The 22,143-nt window shown below is 41.6% G+C and overlaps 1 protein-coding gene across 5 annotated transcripts in view; it reads right to left on the reverse strand.

The window, feature by feature from the left end:
* The window catches only part of pak5 (p21 protein (Cdc42/Rac)-activated kinase 5), an 89,376-nt gene that overhangs the window by 28,762 nt on the left and 38,471 nt on the right, over window positions 1-22,143 (reverse strand). Inside the window, exons 1-3 of one of the 5 annotated variants that reach the window (XM_040016981.1) lie at window positions 15,889-16,502; window positions 9,147-9,370; window positions 7,448-7,492 (exon numbers count right to left, since the gene is read on the reverse strand). In XM_040016981.1, the coding sequence (XP_039872915.1) occupies window positions 7,448-7,492; window positions 9,147-9,370; window positions 15,889-15,943 (324 nt within the window). In that variant the 5' untranslated portion in view covers window positions 15,944-16,502. The other 4 variants (XM_040016984.1, XM_040016983.1, XM_040016982.1 and 1 more) reach the window with 4 other exon arrangements.

The following is a 22,143-nucleotide window of genomic DNA, read 5'->3' on the forward strand; positions in this document are numbered from 1 at the left end:
AACCAGACCAAGAATAATAAGAACCAACCTGTGTAACCTATGTAATGACAATCAGTCCTTACGTAAGCTGACCGGGTACATCTAAATCCATAAAATAAGAGTAGACTTATTAAAATGATGCTCTCGCTCACTCTCAGTCGGTTTTCCACAGTGAAATGTGAGGTGCAGGATTTGAAGTGTTAGTTGTAGTTTGCTCGCTGGCCACACGAGGATACTGCAGGTCCAGCCATTACACTCCCTCGCACGTGTGTAAAGCAGCACTTGGTGATGCAATGCAAACAATGTAATGTGTCCAAAAAGATTAGAAAATTAAAAAGGGCTCTGTACAGTTTCTTATTGGGATATTGCAAAGTACTTTAAATCCACTCTTAGCTTTTAAATCTTAGCTTTACGAGTTTGAGAGACCAGCTGTCTCACATGATTTTTGTTTCTTCAACAATCCGTCCCTGTTTAAAATTCACAGCCTAAATGTCCTTCCAAAAAAACCCACATTCAGACACTGAGGGATGGTTGTTAGCCAGGACATTTTGAGCTGCCCTGGCAAAGTACAGCGCACATCGCCGAAAGCCAAAATTCCCCCGCCGACTGAAGCCTCCGTGAGAGGTGATTTGCAGAGTGTGACTGTGAATGGCAGCCGCGCGAGAAGACAAAGTGAGAAAGCAGAGGAGGAGGAGGAGCAGAGCGAAGGAAGGAACGAGAGAGGTCTAAATCAATGCCATCCACTTCAGCCCGGTGCCAAGAAAGACAGATGCTCTCTCTATCTGCGCGAGGGTGCATGCCGGCACAGACACACATCAATCAGGAGTTATTTTCCTCCGAGTCTATTTCTGCTTTGACCAATTTAATCCTCGATCAATTTGAGATGGAATGTAACACATGCTGAGTCAAAATCAAATTAAATTGAAATTGAATGCACATTGATCACAACATCTAACTTTCTTTTCGTCCGATTAAGAAGTTGAATGAATGCCACCGTCACCGTGCATGACAATCTGAAGCGCAAACGCAGTTTGGCAGATCTGGAGCAAAGAAACACTGAAGGTGCGTATCAGCATCTAAAGAGAAAGATGTAGGAAATGTTTGCAGAGTCAAACAAATCATGAAACACTTACCTGATTGCACATTCTTTTAAATCTTCAATGTAAAAAAACTAAAAACCCCAGAAAGAGTGTAAGATCCCACATGTTGAGAGATTTTGGACTTGCTCCACATCAAAGCACTTGTCTAGACCTCATTCATTTTCATTCTGGGCAGTCTACTGCCTTGGAGCTCACCCAGTATCGTTAATACACACTTGCAATAAAATGCCTCCTCAAATTAGCAACTCTCAGTGTGCACATGTCAGAACCATAATAGCCTGCATCCCTATTCAATAAAGACACAGGTTTGCATTTCTGCCCCTGGAGCAAGGACTGGGTGACCCTGTTGAATCAGAAACACTATCTCTCTCTCTCTACACTCGGTTTCTATATGTACACATACAGCAAACCCAGCACGGCTACAAAAATAACCGCACAAACCTGGAGTTCTAGAAACAGGAGAAAACAACCTGCGCTCTGTACGGCTGTAATTCAGAGAGGTCAACTTGCAGTGTTGAAGCAAAAACAAATGCAGGTTTTAAACACAGTCAAACATGTGATCTTTAAAAGTGATCTCACTCTTACCTGCACCCTTCACTGTTTAGTCTAGCGCAGTTTCGTGTATGTTTTCACAAAGTGCCTGAAACTGCTGGCAGTGAGTGCTGAGACCTGTTGCACAAACAAACATGCATAGCCAGCATACCAGCATGTAGTCTTGGCTCAGCAGCAGCAAAAAGAGTCGAACGCCCCACCTGTAACTGTTTATGAGTCGTCGGGGCCTGGGGTTTAACGACTGCCGTCTTCTCAGCCTTCATCGCTACCCCCACCTGCCTCAGCTTCCCCGGCTGCCTCAGTGGCACAGTCCTTCTGCTCGCTCCGGCCCTGAAATCTCCAGCTCCTCGCCCGCCTGCCATAATAAGTTACTCTGCCTGGCTGCAGCTGCATGGATTGACTGTAAGTTTGGCTCTGCGCTCACAGCGACCAACATATGACAGACTTAATCATCAAATTTCCCCACCCTCTGTCACCTGCCAGTAAGCTGCTGGGGGAAGGTGCACGGCTGTACTCTGCTATCAGTGACCCACTGACATTTACAGTAGTACTAGATGTGATCCTGAATGTAAGGGCTGCTGTCACGTGCTTTCTACTATACCAGCCAATCCTTTGTCTCTATTCCGTGAAAGCCTAATTTCTAACTGACCCAAAAGCATGACTCCTCAGCACCTTCTAAGCTATTAAACCAAGCGTTGTTATTCAACAGTCTCTACTGGATATTTACTTTGCCACCGAGAGTGCATATTGTGGCAATATTTTCCACAGTTCCAGCGTGATGTAAGGCTGAGATATTTTCAGTGCAGCTATAATGGGTTTGACAACAGCGAGATGTTCAGCTACCTAAAATATCAGCAGTTCTCTCCACCTACACTACCTGCAGTATATGTAACCCACAGCTGAAATGCAAGAAGTTTAGGGAATTAGCACTGCAGGCTGTCAGCAGTCGGCTTGGGAAATGATAGAAATTGTAAAAAGGAGAAGAGTATTACAAAACAGGCTGAAGCAAAGAGCGCACATTAGAATGAAATCTTCATTGCATAACTCATTCTCACTGTGGAGCAGTGACTCTGAAATAGTTTATCAAGTTTTGGATTCCATCTGCAACGCTTTATTACCGAAAATTTCCTTTTGCATACGCTTCGACATGGAAACGTGAACTGGAAAAGTTCTTTTATGTCCTGAAAGAGACTTTTATTTTGAAGTGTGGTCACTTAAGTTCTTTAAGTGCTGCTGATACATGATTAGCATGTTTAAAAATGTGTACGTTTATGTGATCAGTCCTCCACTAAGGTTTGACAGCTTCCTAAAAAGGTGAACTATTATTAGAAGTACTTTTCCCCAAACTGTATTTAGTGTGACTCCTGTGGCCGTACTTCCTCTTTTAATCAGGACTTCTCTTGAAGATGGTACACATTCCATTTGCTCTCTGAACCTTCACTATTTTTCTACTTTCAAATGTAAAGCTTGGTTGCTTGAAAACACGTAATGTTAATGTACTTTTGCAGCATTTTGAACTTCCTACTTTGGTTCTAATGTGTAAACCACGGACGTAAAGGGCCGTCATGACGTTGCCTACTGGTCAGTGAATTCCTGTGATGAAGTCTGGAGCTGAGAAAGTGAAAAGACCACATGCCCAGTCAGCAGCATACACAGCATTACTGGTCACCAAGGTCAAATAATATAATATGGGCACGATTTAGTTGAAAGTAGTTGTTTACGTGCTTCTTTCAGGTGTGCTCAGAGTCCACATGCATAGCTGGGGAATTATAGTTTAAGCCCTACTTTACGTGACAACAAACACCACAGGGCCCATTCACACAGACTCACTGAAGTGGAAACACCAACGAAGGCCTAACTAACGACCCCATGATTCTCTTGTGCTTTTAAGAGCAGTCACACCAACATCAACATCCTCTCTTGAAATGCCATCTTATTCATTTGTACCAACACGATAATTCAAACCAAGGAAACTGAGATGTTACTATGAGTGTGTAATCTAAACGCTTTTCATTTACCTCTATTAAAAGCAATTGATGCAACAGTCCTTCACCGATTCAATACAAGCTTTCAAATGTCTCCATTCATGAACTCCCTGATCTGATTCATCTTTGGAAACCTGAAGATCAGCTAAGGCCACTGAACTACAACCGCATTAGCTTCCCACCCACATGGCATGAGAGTGAAATTTATATGACGACAAATAGCTTTGCTGTGTTTGCTGTCAAAAGATGGACGACAGTACTAGATATGAGAAAATACATTTTTTTAAGCTTGATCCAGAACAAGAACGTGTTATGCAAAGATGAGAGCAGTATTAAAGATATGTTGCAAAAGTGCTAACCCCCTGGGTCCACTTATTCTCTTTGATTGTGAATATCTTTCCTCTACAGCTCCTGCAGAATTAAGAGGAATAAGCTCTCGGTTGATCTCAGAAATCATTATGGTTTAGCTCTCTATGAAATCATCATGTTCTCTTTTATTTTTACTCTGGCTTGATGCTAACATCAGTGCCTTGAGGGTTATTTTGATAACGTTTGTGATAAAACAACTGTATAGATTGATGAATACACCAAAAACACCCTCTAAAATGTTGGTTTTCATTGTTTCTGCAGCATAATGAGACCAGTGTAAATCTGTCTGGCGACATGTAGCTTTAACTGCAAGACCTGCACTTGCCCAGCATTTTACTGTGTTTAAATCAGAGGGGTTTTCACTGTCACTGAATCAGCTTTATATTGTCAGGGTACAGTGCCTGTATCTGTAGTGTGTGTGTGTGTGTGTGTGTGTGTGTGTGTGTGTGTGTGTGTGTGTGTGTGTATTTCGACATCACTTTAGCTTTCAAAACTGTTACTTGTTGGTAACTTGTTGGTAACAAGTAACAACACGACACATTGCAAGTTGTCTGGACTTGACCTAAATGTAAAGTAAAATGCTGGCTTCTTATGAAGTCCAAACAAAGCAGGTAATACTGCTGAACACAGCACAGCTGGTAATCTGCTCAAACTAAACTTCTTTGCTATTATATATGTCACCTTCCAGATGGAAAAGAAAATAATAAAAAAATATTACGCTTCAGAAGAAAACTGCATGAGAAAAATCACAATATGAGACATATAAGTTTCATAAGACGTGGATATGAAACAAACATTTACTTTTGAAAGAAATGGAAACATTTTTTCCTATTTTTTTTCCACTGTGAGCTTTTCTGTGGAGGTCATTTAGTTTCTTTTTTACACGAACGGAAACATCTGATATTGGCCGACGGCTGAGGAAAGATAAGCAAATAGGAACAAGAAGATGGGATTAAGTGGCCAATGCGCACAAATACACACACAAACATTTATAAACACATACAAGCGTGCGCACACACACACATAGACACCATCATGGTAAATTACTCTCTCAGCTCTATAGGGGTCTGCAATTTGAGGGTGTCAAAGTCAAGGTGTAATATTAGCCTGGCATTAATAATAGCCGTAGCACTGCCCCTGCTAGTGTTAATGAGTGCAACACATTAACACACATGTAGCTTTGGATCGCATGCCCACCCACACACCCACGCATACACGCTCACACTTCAATAATGAAATACAAACTAACAATGAAGATGTTTTGCATGAGTTGTCACAGTGCACTTACTTATGCACCACCAGACACATTAAATTCTCAAAATGAAGAAGCTTTAAGAGCACAATGTTTAAAACATGCAAATGCTCTTAGGGCATGGTGTTAGCTTATACTTTTGGATTAACATGTGTGCTAAGGGCTAGTGAAGGCGGAGGGTGGAGAAGGGGGAGAACAGAGATGAGAGCTAAAGCTTCAAGCAATACTAATGCCCAGCTGAGATGAGCAGTCTGACAACAAGGCTACAAGGCCTTGTGAATAAACGATGAGCGCTCAAAGCCACGGGGCAGAGGTAGTAGTTATTTTAGCATGATGGCCGTGCCGGCCTCTCTTAACTGCTTAGCACGCAGATGAAAAAAAACATATACACACACGCATGCACACAAAGACACAAAGATACCGTGCTGACATTTTACTGTACTCTGTTCCTCTATACTGTTTGGTGAGGACAGCACTGGACGTTTGCCAGAGACCGACTCATCCAGGCCCACCTGGTGTGTGTGTGTGTGTGCGTGTGTGTGTGTCTATATGCACAAACTTATAAACACTAAGTAGACAGAGCTGGGGGAGTCTGCCAAGCAGAGGAAGCCTTATGTCAATCAAGTGTCAGGGCAAGCTGGAGAGAAGGATATCAGGCCATGGGTGAGACACTATAAATAACCTAGCCCACCTTGGGAGTCAGGGTCAAATACACACACACACACACACACACACACACACACACACACACACCCTCATGTTTACATCCCTTCAGAGGACACATCACTACACATACATCACTACACTGACTTGCATTCATTTCCTAGAGACTTGCCCTGAAAGTATCCAGTTTACCAAAGGTTTACACTACACATTTTCTTTTTTTGTACCCAAATCTAGCACTCACAACACCAATATAATGCACTTAGAAAATACCGGACAAAAAACCTTAGAAAATCAGCGCCGTATTCAGAAAATGTACCATTAAAAGAATCACAAGTTCTAAACAGGCTTTTACACAAAAGAAAGCCTGAGTTGTGTCACGGAAGCCATTAAACGTGCAAACAGCAGAGCTTCTTATGTTATCTGCTTCTTTCAAATAGCACGCTCAAACAAGACTTGCACACATATTTGCTAGTATTTATTCTTTCTACGCGCACTGCAGGTGACAGCGAAAGCCTTTGGATTTGATATGGGAGCGAAGTGCCCCCTGAATTCTGAGCAATCTCTAGCTACTTTTAACACTGTTCTACCAGCTTAAGACTTAAACTAGAGGCTGATTCAGATGGGATTTGGATCTATAGCAAAAGAGGATCTCAATATTGCACATGCCTTTTATGTTTCTTTCACAAACTAGAGCTGGCTCATGGTATATTGCGTGAATATAGACAAAACTAAGGCAAATATTTTATTACCCACCTGCTGGATTATTAGTTAATTTAATCCTGAGCTATAAGCAGATATGGCAGATTTAGGCATGCCCTACTGAAGCCTGTTAATTAAAGCAAGAACTCTTAAGTGCTCAGAAACCAACAAAACAGCTGGAGGAAAGATTTGGATATTACCAACTGTCTCCAGGATGTGAAATATCTTTTCAGCTCATTCACGTTCTAATCATTTTGTTGATTAGGAGCCATAAGTATAATGAGGAGAGGAGAGGAGAGGAGAGGAAGTGATTGGGCTAGATTAAAGGGTGGATCGAAGGGTTTTTCTAACACATGCAAACCCTTTTGAGCTAGTTTCTACAGAGTGACAGCTTCCAGTAGAGCAGAATCAGCTGTCATGGCAACATGCACTTCACATCTCAGCACCCATCATCATCATTATGATTATCATCATCATCATCACCATCAATGATGCTCCATAGCAAAAGGGGAGAAACGAGGGGAGCATGCCACTGCAGTTGATCTCATGTTTTCTTTTCATGCGAATGAAACAAAAGAGTGGAGATGAGGTCTAACAAAGGACTTGGCAGAGCAATGTAGTTATGTCATGTGTTAGTGTGTGTGTGTGGAGCCATTCTCTGTGTTTCTCCCCTGTTCCTGCTGACACATCACCTCCACCTGAATGCATGGCAGCAGGCACGTGGGGGAGAGATGGGGAAACAAAACAGCGGGATTGTGACTGTGTGAGAGCGACCGTTTGGAGAAAAGAAAAGAAAAAAAAAGGTGAGGTGAGTGTGGGGGTCAGAAGGGAAGAGGAAGTCATACTTTGGGCAACGGCGTTTCGGATGACCGGACTTTCTTGGGAGATATCTGTGAAGAGAGCAAGAGAATTATTTTCTTGTTTCCCCCTCTTCAGAGATATCTCCTGTGGCATATTGCTGTTCTCTGTAACAGAGCTTTGTCTGCTTGGATTTTCCTGTCAGCAGGACCTGCAAGCAGTTCCTGAGAGACTAACAGTGTATTTAGTCTCAAGCTTTGTCATTTATTTAAAAGGAACCTTGACTTGTAGTGTTACGCTTTATGAGCTTTCAGTTACAAAAATGGAAAATTTGTTTAAAATTCAAATGTTTCTTGGGGGATAATTCATTCCTGACATATTACAGTACAAGGGCAACAGAAGTGGTGTACGCAGCAGTAAGTTGTACTGCAGCACCGATCAGGCAAAAAGGGTCCTAAATTTCAAAGCACTGGCCCTCTTCAGTATGCTTGGACCACTTTAAAAGAGAATAATTGCCACATTATAAACAATGACCCTGTAAAGGCCCATTAGACCCAAAAACAACACACAGAGGAAAGGTGCACAGAAATATCAACGAGCAAATCATCAAGTGGTCAAGTGTGGCTATAACTGGCAACAGTTGGTCAAATGTGTCAAAGTGATATGTTAAGGAGCGCCAATGAACAACAACACATCAGAGGAGACACTCGGAGAGAAGAGGAGACACACAATCACAATCACAGGGGAGGTAAGGCGAATGAAAAGACACATCAGTTTGAAATCACAGAGGCATCATGTAATGGAAAACATTTATAAAATCACACAGACACTACATTAAACAATTCTGGACTGACACGGGCTGGAAAGACAAATATGGGTGGTGTGTATGTCTGACTCCTCTCACACATGCAGTCCATATCAAACAACCTGAAAATCCCACCGGACTTTTATGAAAGCAGCACATACGTCTGCTGTGAACATGCAAATCAGATTCACAGGCATCTGGTCGCTTGGTCGCAAGCACTTAGAAAAATATCAAAATAGTGTTTTGTTATTCATTTGTTAAGATTCTTTTTTGATTTTTGCCCTTTTTAATTGGCCGGTAATGTCAGTTGACTTATGACCAGGGATCATAAATGGTGTGATGACACAAACACTAATTAGTGGATAGGTTAGTAGGTGGCCAGCGTAGCCACTGTTTATCCACAACATGTCTCCTGGGTGGGTCCCACTACTTTTTTAACCCACTGAAACATAAGAGGCTAAACTGTAATGCAACACAGTCTACTACAATTAGTTCTATAGCTTTAGTGGCAAGAGGGAGTCAATCAGTGTTCACAAAAATGTTTAATGTAGGCTTAAAGCATCATAATAAGCAACAATATGATTACCATTTCCGATTTGATAGAGACATTTAAACAGTGTGAAGTGGCCAGATGGTATGGAGAATTCTCTATTTTGCCTCTGAGGAAAGTGTGCAACAGGTGGAGAGGGAAGCAGTAAGAGACAAAAACACTGAGGTGACAGACATTTACAGAGGGTGAGAAAGCACAGACAGCAATAAAAAGGAGAGGCGAGAAGAAAAAAAGTTCATAATTAAGTTCACATAGACACGGCGTGTGTGGGTAAAAGTGGAGGAGAAACAGAGGGATGAACAGCAAGAGAAAGATGTGAGAAAGGTAAGCAACAGGCTGGAAGTGATAAAGATTTGTCTCTATTGCTAGAGTCTGTGTGGTTGTAATGTACCTTCATTGGTGCCAGCTGTATGGGGGTAATGTAGGAGGGGTCCACCATGGGCTTGGGCCGATTGGCAGTGTCTGCCAGGAGGCTCTGCCATTGCTGTGGCAGGCCGGTGAACTTCTGCTCCCGTGGGTCGAAGCCCGTGTGGACCCGGTGCTCGAAGTTAGACGGAGCTGAGATCTCCAGCCGTTTCTTCTTCTTCCCAAACATGCTGGAAAACCCTGGCAAACCTGGCAACCCCAAAAGAAAAAAAAGCATACTTGTATTAATATTCTGGCTGCAGCCTTGGCTACGCTTATGTTTGACGCCCGTGAGTTAAAGACTGTATCTTTAAGATGTCGTTATGAAGTCATCATGGCAGTATATTCTCCTTCTTGCCTAAAGTTTAATCTTCTTTTTTACATAGTACTAGGATGTTTTATACCACCGCTCTGTAGCATGATGAATCTCTTGTCTTATAACGCTGCAGGTTATAGACGAGGAAAGAACGAGCAAAACTATCCAAACACACAAAATAAAAGAAAAAAAAGCCAAGCGTCCACTTTGATTATGTAATGTAAACATCAGGGGAAAAACGATGGTAGTGGGGATTTTTTTAAACATATGTTGGACAGCGGTTCTATGCGGCTGTATAGTCAGGCGCGTATGCTGCATGAAAGCTCCCGTCTGTGCTTTTTGGAGCTGTTTGGAAAACCCACTGTGACTCTCGTGGTTTGGGTGTATGCATAATGTCCAGTCATAGGAACAAAATGTCATAATGCTGTTGTTGTGGCTGTGAATGGAGTCTATTGTGTCACTCCTCTCTGAGAGGCATTGTCCTCTGAGGGAGCCACCACTGCCACCCCCGCCACCATACTCCTTACTTTTTTTCTCTTTGCCTCTGTCATGGCTTTTGCAGAGACAATGTTTGCTGTGCCATTCCACTCGATCATGCATTTGCATGCATGTACTGCAAATGGGCAAAATAAACAAAAGATCCTCACTTATGCAAACACGCTGAAAACAATTCAACAAAACCGCTCGGGGAGTTTAATGTTTAGATTGTCCCAAGAAAAAATGTTTTGCCCCTATCAGAAGAAAACATCATTTACACTCATCACCACACACTAACCACTGACCATACACACACGCCTTTATACACCACACACACACACAGTACATGCATTACAATTGTTACTAGCAAGTAACAACCATAATCTTTAAACTTCACCCAGTTACCATTATTTTAACATTTCAAACCTGCACAAATATGGAATAACGCTTAGATTTTCCAGTGAGAAAATCTGAATGCTTAACGGCGTATCCGCTTAGAAAGCAAGGTAATACGTTTGTGTATTTCAGTTTGTCCCAGTTTTCTAAAACTCTATTATAAATAAAAATTCAATTAACATGTTATTAGCTCAAACGTAGTTGCTTACCAGAAATGTGCCAGAAGTCATTAATTTTTAAGGCTGCCACTGTGTGTGTGTGTTCATGTGTGTTTAATGTGATAATACTTATTAATACTTAAAAGAGGAGAAATATCAGAAAGGCTCCCTTATCTCTCAGCCTCCTGTAGAGGTGTGTCAGTGCCAGTTTTTGATTGGCTGGAAGTGGCAGGCTGCCAGAATGGCACTGTTACACTGTCAGGAGCAAGAGACTAAGTAAACAAACTTGTGCTGTACCCTCTGTGTCATACTCTGGCAGCATATTGTCAGCAGTGCTGAAGAGTGAGGGTGACACCGAAATCACAATAGAGCACAGTTGCATTTGCGGGTATATTTACATGTCATTTCCTGTATATGTAGCCGAGCAGCTAAAGTAGCCTGCAAACTGTCTGAGCAGTGAATGGCTGCGGGTCATTCACCTAGCTGTGTTGCACACAAATTGTATACTTAAGTTTGTAATTTAGATAAGAGGCAGCAAAACAGTCAGAATGTGAGGAGCTTATGTAACGGCAGATAAACAATGTGCGATTTGTTCCTTACACTTTTGCTTTGCTTTTCAGTTTTTGGAGGCGCTAAAGAAAGACACGTCGCTATATCATAAGCGAAGAGCAAACATTTAAAGCACGTTTTTGAATAAAATATTACAAACATGCTACTACCTCAAACATTCTAAGTAAATCTGCAGAGCGGTATATCAAATGACTAACTCTTCTGACCTGGTAGAGCCACTTCAACAGATGCAATGACAGAAGTCACCAAAGAGTCTTTCTCTAAATGCAACTTTAAACAGGCAAGGCAAAGTAATCATGGAAGTCTTTCTCAATCATTTCCTTTCTTCCCAGCAGGAGAGACAGACAGATCAAATTAGCGGCCTCAAACAGGAAAGATGGGGAGATAGATTGATAAAAATGGGGTAGGAGGGTTGATAAGGGTAGAACACGAGAGCAGAGGAGGAGCATGGGAAGGAGTTTAGGAAGGGATCTCAACAAATGCTAACAGAAGAAAGAAGAAGAAGAAGAAAAAGACAAACATGGAAAGAGGACGGAAGCCTAAAGTCCTTTGTGCTAGGAATGCGCTGCACTGCATGCATCACAATCACAGCACAACAGATTATTATGCAGCACACGGCTGCCTTTAGAAAAGTCTATACTGGATCAAAGGGTGCTAAGTCATAGATAGAAGCTTCATCCCACAGGCATGTTTACACAACTCTGCCTTCTACAGTGCAGTCACTGTAAGCTTGCTTCAACGATGCTTTCATTTGTGAGCAAAAGTACTTTTAATGAAAAGAATATACCCGTGTAATCAAAACATAACTTGTCATATTCGTCATGATCTGATCAGGACTAAACATTTAACCACAACTGTGACCCGAGTGTGAGAGCAATACCAGTACATGTGCATACCACAACTAACAAATGACTCCTTGCAGTAAACAACTGCATATTAAGAAAGCGTCTATCACAGAGGTACATCTGGAAAGATTGCTCGTTGTCTTTCAGCTAGCTTGATTCACAAAACCAAACAATTTAAACGCAGGTATCCCCCGATAAAGAACTAACAATCCTCAATCTTTATCTTTTCCATTTTGTGCTGAGCTACAAATCTCTTATGTAAGGAGGATGTGTCAGCAACCCTTTCCAAGTTTGGCCGATGTCCACTTAAACCTCCACAAATCAAGCCAAGGTTCTAACCTTGTTGCTATTTTTGGGGCAGGTACACTAAGTGGCTACATTAAGAAGTGATGCAGTACTGACATGCAGACGTTATGTCCACTGGAAATGACATTCACAAAATACATTTAATGAAGACAACGTCAAGGATGAAGCTGAAACACGGCTCCTGTCAGAGGAAGTCTTCTGCCATCACTGCAGGACAGCACACAGTGACTAAACAGAGGATGATCGCAGACTTGCACTGAATCATCAGCTGACAAATGCAGTAAGCGAAGCTCTTGTTACCTTAGAGCAACATGCAAACAAAAACACATCCTATAACGCCACATCCAACTAAGAACCACAGCGGAAGTACTAATCAGACTGGTCAGTGTGTGTGGGTGTGCTCGTCCAGTTATTTGGGTGCCCCAGCCACTCTCCATGCAACTCCAGGTGTCCAACTCTCTCTTACCAGACTGTCACATTGCTGTGAGAGACTGCATTTATGCAGATCTCTTTAAGGTTTCACCACAGCATTTTAGTCAGGTTGAAGTCTGGACTTTGACCGGACCAATGCAACACCTTGATCGTGTTATTTTTCAGTGATTCCATTGAAGATTTGCTGCTGTGTTTGTCTTTATTGTCCTGGTTGCATCATCCAATTTAAGCCGAGCTTTAGCTGTTAGACAGATCGCCTCACCTTTGACTCTAGAATACTTTGGTATACAAATTCATGATTGACTCAAAGGGCCCAGGTTCTGTTGCTGCAAAGCCCAAATCATCACCTCTCCACCACCATGCTCAGCAGTTAGTATGAGGTGATTGAGCAACTAAGCAAACCAACCGTAAGCTGTGCTGCCGTGTTTTTTTTTAAAGGAAAAGAAAAGAGGCTTTCTCCTGGTAACCCTCCCAAACAAAGGCTTCTTGTCTATTTTAATGCCATTAACTTCAACATTTAACATGCTAACTGACGCCCACAGAGTCTGAGATTGAGCTCTTGGGATCTTTGCAGTTTCTCAGAGCATTGCACGATCTGACATTGGGGTGACATTGCTTGCTACAGACAAGCAAACTGATCATGATGATCATTTGATTAGCATCACGTGGCTGTTACATACACTTCCTTTTTTTCACAAGACTCTAATCCTGTGAAAAGTTTATTTTTCAAATGATTGTATGCAGCTCTTAGTCCTTGTTTGACAAGAAAATAGTGGTTAATGAGAACCAAGCTAATTTATAGACACTGAACCAAACAACAAGCTAAACAGCTAGCGCTTTTAAATCGGCTAGCAAGCTAGCTAGTTTGTTTTATCTCTCTGAGGGTAACTGAAAACCAATTTTTGGTTTTAAATAGGTGTGTAGTGGTAAATCCAGCAGTGTTATCAATATGAACAAAATATATTACAGTAAAAGGTTTTAGCTAAACAAGAGAGATATTTTAATCAAGCTTTCATTTCACAAAATGTCTTCTTCTTTCCTTCTTGCACTGGGTAAGCAACCCATAGTGAAGGTGGAAACCCATGACCTAGATGGTGCTTCTCGGGAATAAGATTATTAAAGGCTAGTAGGACTTAAGTCGTCTAGGCCAAGCTCAGCAGTAAGGAGACACAACAACACATGCAGACAGACACACATAAACACAGCACTGAACGTGTGTTAGACAGCAGATGGAGACACATGTTCATGTACTCGCCCAGCCCAAACGTACTCCTGCAGAGCTTTTAGCAGCTTCTTTCTCACAACAGTCACAAAACAAGTTCAGACTGAGATGTACTTGAAGCGTAGAGCCCACTGGGAATTGCTGCCACGCAGAAGCCAGAGGAACTACTTACTGCACAACTTCTCCAGGCTGCCGTGCGAGCACCTCTTGAGCTGTAATTTATGGGCGGATTGTAAAGCACTTTCAGAAGTTCCACATTAATGCCTGCAAGGTTAGCCCGCCAAAGAGTAACAATGTCACTCTGATGAAAAACTGCACCTGGTAATATATGGCAGAGATTAGAGATTTGCAGCACCGTCATTCCAGCTGTGCTGAACTGCAGTGAGCTGTGACTGCGTGTGTGGTGAACGGCCTCGATGGGATTTTTCACCGCACTGCACAGAAGGGTAAAGCAGTTTACTCAAACAGGTAATGAAGCTATAATAAAGCATCCTGCCTCTTTATGTCCACTGTAACTCAACGCAAGAGTATGGCTGAAAACAACTGGTAATAAGCAGAGTACTGTTTGCAATGCAAACACTGATTTCTTTTAGAAGCTACACAACTACTAAAAGCTAAGCACACAAACACTACTGCATACAAAGAGATAGTTTAGGATGCTGATGCAAACTGTTTACCTTTATATCTGAGTGTGTTGTATTCATTTGTTCATAAATAAAGGAAGCGTGAATATCTAAAAAAAAGGCACACTGGTGTGCGACATGCTTGCATACCGTTTAATCTGTCAAAGCAATGTCATTTGATGTTACGAGAAGCATTACGTAACATTTAACATCCTCTACACACAAAAAAGGGAGATGCTCAGCCATCCAAATGCTCATGCAAATGCATTCAAATGTATTAACAATTAGCCTTCAACGTCATTTAATGGGATTCACAGTAACCACACACACACACGCTATATACACCAACACACTTAAATGGGCTACTGGTCCCAGGGCAGAGATCCTGACTCCCAGGCTGATTTGTCTCCAAACCATCTGTCACCATCTGAGCCTCCACAGGCATTTCCCCTTCTGTACAACAACACCTCAACAGACACACACACTGCAGTGAACCGGAGAGTCTGCACGTGTGTGTGTGTGTCAGTATTCGTGTTGTCTGTGTCTTGTATACACGCTGTATCTATTTTTGGTTCCTAAGCGCACGCTTTAATGTTCTGTGGCAGCAGAGTGTATTCATCATGTTTTCCAAAGAGCACATTAATTTTCTGTCCTTTAGATTGTAATTTAGAAGCATAATTTGGTATCGAGACGCAGAGCATTCACTCATGCACTAAATATGCAAATACATTTCATACATAATTTAAAACGCAACATGAAAAAGGACACAAATGCCTTCTGATAAAAAAGCTGAGGGAGGGGCAATGCTCTCTACTTTGTTCCTACAGAGAATAGGAAGAACTCCTAATTTAATTAAAAGGTCAACAGGTTCAGAGTGAAAGCCTAAGCCCGGTTTGCCATTTGTGTTCAAGAAATTACCAGTGTTTCTGTTTAGATTTACTTGAAGTGGTGGCAAATGAGCAAAGTGAGAAGCAAATGTGTCCCTGCATCCTCACAGGTAGTCTTTGTTCCCCCTCTTCCTCCTTCCTCTTTTGTCCTGCCCTGCTCTGTTGTCTGCTGTTCACTTCTCTCTCATTTGCATTCACTTGTTCTCTCTTCGCCCTGTTCCTTCAGATGATTTAATTGGCTCCAAAAACTGTTTACACAGACATGCATTTCACCTTCCGTTCCCGAAAGATGTGTTTCGTTGAGTGGTAAACAACTCGGTCTGATGGAGAGGCTTTTTAAAAAAATGTTATCATTTGCAAACTGTTCACAACAGTTTGTAAGATTCCTCTCTCAAATGAGGTTTAAAGATTTGGGGAGCAATGGGAAGCTCCAGCTCTGATTATAAATATACCTTTTGTCAAATTACACACAGACTGCGTGAATCAGAGGTCTTACCTGGCAACAAACTGACGGTCTCTTTCAGCCAATCAAAGCTCTCTGGGTAGGCCATAATGAGGCAGACAATTAAGTGCTCCTCAGATGTTTCGCTTTGATGTCAAATTACACTCCTGACAAATCCATTATGCGCCTCAATTTTCTTTGCACAAAAACCACTACACAGCGAGTCCACCTCTCCAGTTGTAAGCTGATGATTCCCCCCCGGTGGAGCGGTGCTTCTGAGAAGTCATCGAATTGACAAATCAGGTCACATTCGGGACCCTCTGCGTTCTCTGGCGAACTGTTACTAGTAATGCTACCCTGCCTGTATGCTCTGATAACTCCCAATGTGAGATGCACAGGACACGAAAAGTGCCTACGCCAGCAGACCGGGCCGAGGCACGGCCAGACAGCTTAAGCCTGGATCCATCCCATTTTACGTTTATTGTTTGTCTAACTGGGTTTGACCGGCCGCGTCCCAAACTGAGCTGCCTCTGACCTTCACTGTCCTCCTCCTACTTACGTGTCCATCAACAGAAGCACAAAAACAACAGAGCGTGAGTGTCCTCTGCGTTCCCACAATCCACAGGATGGTGTTTGTGTGCTGGTCGCTTTGGCCAACACACACACACGTACAAAACTGTCTCCCACCGATGCCAGCGTGTGCGGATATCAACGTTTGTGTCAAGAGCTGCATCGCCAGGCGGCCTATCACTGCCTCTTTCACACGACAAGTCACAGGGAGGAAGACAGAGAGTGTGACGGAGGAGATAAGATGGAAGAAAGAGAGAAAAAAAAAACAGCTGGTCCAGTCAGAGACTGTGACAGTCTGGCCGTTTGCCGACGCAAAGGGGACATTGAGCGGTGGCAGCCGCGGACAGGCCTTGTGCTGAGGGCAAACAGTCTCACAGAAGCAGTGCCAGGCTGTCAGGATAACACTGTACAGCATTTTTCCCTTACAGAGAGAGAGAAAGAGGGGATGGTAAATGACACCTATGCAAGGCAGCAAGCCAAATACAAATAAAATATTGAATGCACTGTTGTTTTCAAATAATGCCAATATGAAAAAAGGTAGCCTGAGCAAAAGCCAAGGGCTGAAAGAAATCTGCAAGTTTAGTATATCTAATGTATACTCATGGAGTGCAAGGCTGATGATACGGTACATTTCAGGCTTGAGCAGAGATTGCTGCTGGTTGTGCTGCACATGGATGTGGAGTATATCTGAATGCATTACTGAAAAACTGAATTGGAGGCACAAGGAAAGCAATGAACTTCCATCTGAAAGAACATTCATTTTTAGCAGGTACTCATTGGTATGTGTTTTAATAGTCAGGAAATGAGACACAAGAAATGTGTTTCTGCAGACAAATTTAACTGTAAGCATTTTGTGTCATGTTACATCAAGAATTCAAGGTCCGCTTCTTCCTGAAGACCTGAAACAAATATTACAGGATACATTTTTTCCTTCAAAGTAGTGAACTCTGACAGTTTGGGGTTCTTTTTGGTTAATCACTTGGGAACAAAGGAAACAAATTATGTATGACATTTATCTGTGTTCTCGTGATAAATGAGGACTGTTTTTACTTTACCAGTTACTGCTGCAACCCAACCCGTGTCAAAAGAGCTCAAAGTTTGAAGGCAAGCCTTGTCATGTTCCAGTTTGCGTTGCACATTTCATAGTTCACCTCTGCCTGGCAATAAATTTGCCAGTGTTTGCAGACAAGTTGGGGTCTTCCAGGTTGCTAGCTTGCAACCTGCTAGCAACCAAAAGCACAAAGCACGAGGAGGTCTTTTTGGTGCAGCGCCACAAACCTCTCTACATCCAATTTCACACACGTGAGTGCCAGAAACCTCCATCAACCACTCACCAACTTTTTGTGGAATCCACCAGATGGTTGCAAGGTGGTCTCCAATCATGTAAATGGGGCTTAGCTATAAATACTTGTCATTAAATAAATTTGGCTTATTTTGCAAAACATCAGCTTTTCATCTGATTGACTGATTGTGAATCATTAAATCCGGATGTAATGATGTATGTAATTTTTCTAACTGATTTATCAGTCTTATAGATGTCAGTATGTCAGGCCGTTCATCTTGCAGTTTTCTGTGGCATTCTCAAAGTGAAGTACTGTCCCACTCCCCTTGACAACCACAGACCAATAAAATCAAATGCTAAATGTCAAGTACTGTTAGGGCAACAGTTTGAAATTATTTGCAGTCACTGGCTCTTAACATTCGAAGAACAAAACACTCAAACCTTAAATGGTCAATTTTAAGCAATGGTCTAATTTTTGGAGTTCATGCAATAAAAAACGATATCAGTTTTTTTCCTTTGTTCAAAAGGCAAAATTTGTTGTTATACAAAAATAATTATATAAATTATGAATAATTGTGTTTATCATGTGGTTTGTCACTATTAAAACACTGGTTAGATTAAGGAAAGACTGTGAATTTAATTCCATATCCTAAATCTACATCTTATATATGCAGTCGCACATGGAGATGGCAACATAAGCAGAGACGGTTAAAATGATGGCATTTCACGGCTAAGTACCACACTCTTTAAGAGCATCAATACCCTCCACATGTCTAATGGGCGGGTACATCGTAGCTGTCACAATACAGATGCAGCGTGATGCTTGACGCAATCACAATCACTGCAAATGACAGAAACATTTGCGAAAGGGAGCTATCCAGGTCAGCTGCTTTCTTCAGGTCTCTCACCGATCTCTCACTATCGAGGGAAAGGATCAGCTAAAGCTGTTATCTCATCGTGTGGTAACATAATAGATGGATACAGCAAAGAAGGGTGACTCTGGGAGGTACCGAGAGATCAGGAGAGTTATCTAAATGAGATCTTTGCAGTCCTGAGGACAGAAGACTGCATATCACTGCCTGAGAAAGCGCGTGTGCAGATGTGTAACCTGGTCTATATGTATATATGTGTATAGCTGTGTTTTCTCCCTTTAAAAGCACATTAAAGTAGAAGGCTGACCCCAAACTAAACCTCTTATAATAGTCATTGAAAAGAAGAGACATGATGTGAATCGAAGATGAAATCTCACAAAAAATTACAACCTTTTAATATTACTGCTTTATGAAGAACCAATCAATACAAATGTTCTTGTATAAACCAGCTGAACATGACCACCCAGAGCTTTTGCATGCCATTTGAGAGAAAAGGATGCTGTTAACTGGGGACTGACTGACTGATCTGTGCATTTAGGACCACTTTTTCAGGTCTAGGTCTTCTGCTGCAAGCTCAGTAGATTATTAGATCCTCTTCCCCAGCCCCAACCTCCAACTCCTCCTTAGGTATTTCCAGGGAAGGTCGGATACAGTATCCCTCCAGTGTGCACCAGAGCTGCTTTCACTTAGCCCAGAATACCATCAGACAATGTGAAGGAGCCATACTTCCACCTTCAAATATCAATGCTCCTAACTTTTAAACTAAACCCAGGCACCACTACAACTCATCCTTTTGATAATACATATATTTAGTTTATGACCACAGGTTGATTATTAAGTCATAAAACTCATTCGGATGTTAGCTCTTCTCAATATGCACAATATAACTCTATCTGTTGATCTAACAATTCATCTTACTCCAGAGCAAGTATATAATTACATTTTTTATCCCTCTGCTGATATCGGTCATCATTCAAACAATTAATCTTATTTTACTGCACAGCAGCGTTGCAGTAAACATGATTTTATTGCAGCCCACTGCTGATTTGTGATGGGCATCAGACAGTGGTGTCTTCGAAAAGTGGGAAGCATGATTACGCATCACATCTGCTGCTGCTGCTTCAGCTGTTGACTGTTTTAATAAACAAGACAAATCTTCAGGCCAAACATGAATGCATTACGAGAGCTGGATTATGTCACCCCTACTCAGCCTTTCATGCCAATTTTATCCCATCCCAGGGGTCAACTGAGGTATTACAATCTTTAACCAAACATATATTCAAAGCAATGTAATAAATTACTTTAATACTGTATTGAAAAATATATTTAATTATTTTTTACAATAAATAAAGAGGTCTGTAAAGCTGTTGAGTACACAGGTACAGTCAACTATCGGACAAAGCTGCATCGTTTCCTTGCATCCAACTCATTTGTCTGAGTCCAGGCTTCAAAAACATGCAGCTCTCTAACACATCTATTCAGAATGAATTTGCAGGGATTGAGATGTGGAGCAATAACACACTGACACAAGAGAAAAAAACACAAGCTCCACTGTGAAAAAAAACCCCCACACTCATAATATTAGATTCCTTAGCCAATAAGCAAAGGTAGATGAAGTGCTGCTTCTTATCTGAACCTGTACACTGATAAAGAATGAAGGAATAACCATTATTCAGCCCTGCCATCGACACTATCAAGCACGTGAAAGGAAGGCTATGCCATATGGTATTAGTTTCAGTGCCCCAGGGCTAACATCTGTATGCAGACAGCATCCACATCTAGACTGAAGAGACAAATGTTTCTTTTTTTCCGAGACTGAAGCAGCCTTTTTGTAGGCCTGCCATTTCACTGAGAAGCAGTCAGACATAAAGAGAATGACTGGCAACACTGCAGGGCACTCTGTGACTCTCTGGTTATTTGTTTATGTTAGCATCTGGTTGTCTGTGTCATGTCATGTGTGTGCACGTGTGTGTGTGCAGATTTCAGAGATGGTCAGCTATGGTTGTGTCCAAGAAGCCACAGATATAGTGGATAAATAAAGAGCAGTTATGACAGATGTAATTACAGAGGGTGCGATTACAATGAATGCCTTCTGGTGAAGCAATGTAGTTGTGCAATTCTTTGAATAAGCACTGCACATCCCCCCTGGTGTCAAGATCTGTTAACAGAACAGAGCGTTTCTATTACCAGCCTGCATTGTATGGAGTATTTACTCACAGTGCAAATGTATCCAGCGCCCTCTGTTAGGTGTCACTACTATTTGCTCCAGTGAACACTGATTTTAAGCATTGAAATACTGACTGGAGCTATGAGCCCCACCCCAACTAGCCCTACTCTGTAAATCAAGAGTCAGGCTCAGCGAGAAATCAGAATTATCAGCATCCAAAAGCTCAAGAAAAATCACAGACCTACTGAAGCACTCAAGTGGAATAATCTGAAATCTCAATCTCTTGGTCATTGCTTTGCAACTGTGGAGACCAAACACTTTGCTTAGCTAAGAGTGCACAACCTAACCAGAAGCCTCCAGGCGTGACCTAACATAACTAGGATTTAACTTTTCAAGTGAACACATAGTGAATATAATGGTTAAATAATAGTTATGTGTTGTGTTGTTGCTGAAATGGAAAAAGGATGATTTTCTGATTTTGTCCTATATGCAGAAAAAAAGCCGGTTTAACCTACTTTTTCCCTAAAGGAAGGGCTTTGAGGCTTCCTCTTTTATAAAGATTATTTAGAACACAAAAGGATCATTAATTTTCACTAATATTACATTTATGTAATCTTAAGACATGACTTGAATCAGAAATAATGGTTACTATAAAAATAACTCTCTAGATTATTGTGAAATAAGTCCACAGTCATCTATGATTGATGTCACTTGGAACCCAGAGCTCCCCACCATTAAAACCTGTGTACTTCCTGTTGGTGGTTTTCTGTGTTAAAAGCACTTTGTTCTTTGATAGCCTCCTTCTTTCCACCCCATTATCTGCTGAAGCACGTTAAACCCCCAACTTAATCGTTTATTATTGAAAGCTCGGCAAGAAGCCTTCCCTCCTGGTGTTATGGGAAAATGGTTAAGGCTGAGATGTAAAAGACGTAGGGTTAAGCATTTAGCCAGCTACCGAACTGCATGGAAGCTACATTTCATGGGCTGTGCTTTAAAATGGGCGACCCATCGTCTATATATGTGAGTCTGAGGATATGAAAATAGGCATATTTGTGTGTGTAACGGTTGTCATGGTGCTTAAAAAGCAGGCAACAAATGAACTGGAAAAAAACAAAAGATTGTGATATTATTAGAAGCATTGTTCACATTCAGGGTACATCATACATACAACATCAACATTGTGCTGCTATGTCTGTGACGTATACGGCACATGCACGGTGACAGCAACCATTCAGACTTTTTTGTTTTTGACACAGTGGGCATGAATTTTTTAAGAATAATTGATTTTAGGCACAAGTAGATAAAAGGCTTCTCATTTCTATCCGGCTGCTGTTGATTCTGACAAATGTCGTTAGCAAAATTCATCAACTGTAGCAAATTAAGCTAACACGATCTTGCAAAATTGCTCAAAAAAGCTT

This window comes from Simochromis diagramma, unplaced genomic scaffold (genome assembly GCF_900408965.1).
Source record: "Simochromis diagramma unplaced genomic scaffold, fSimDia1.1 OVJJ01000802.1, whole genome shotgun sequence".
NCBI lineage: Eukaryota > Metazoa > Chordata > Actinopteri > Cichliformes > Cichlidae > Simochromis > Simochromis diagramma.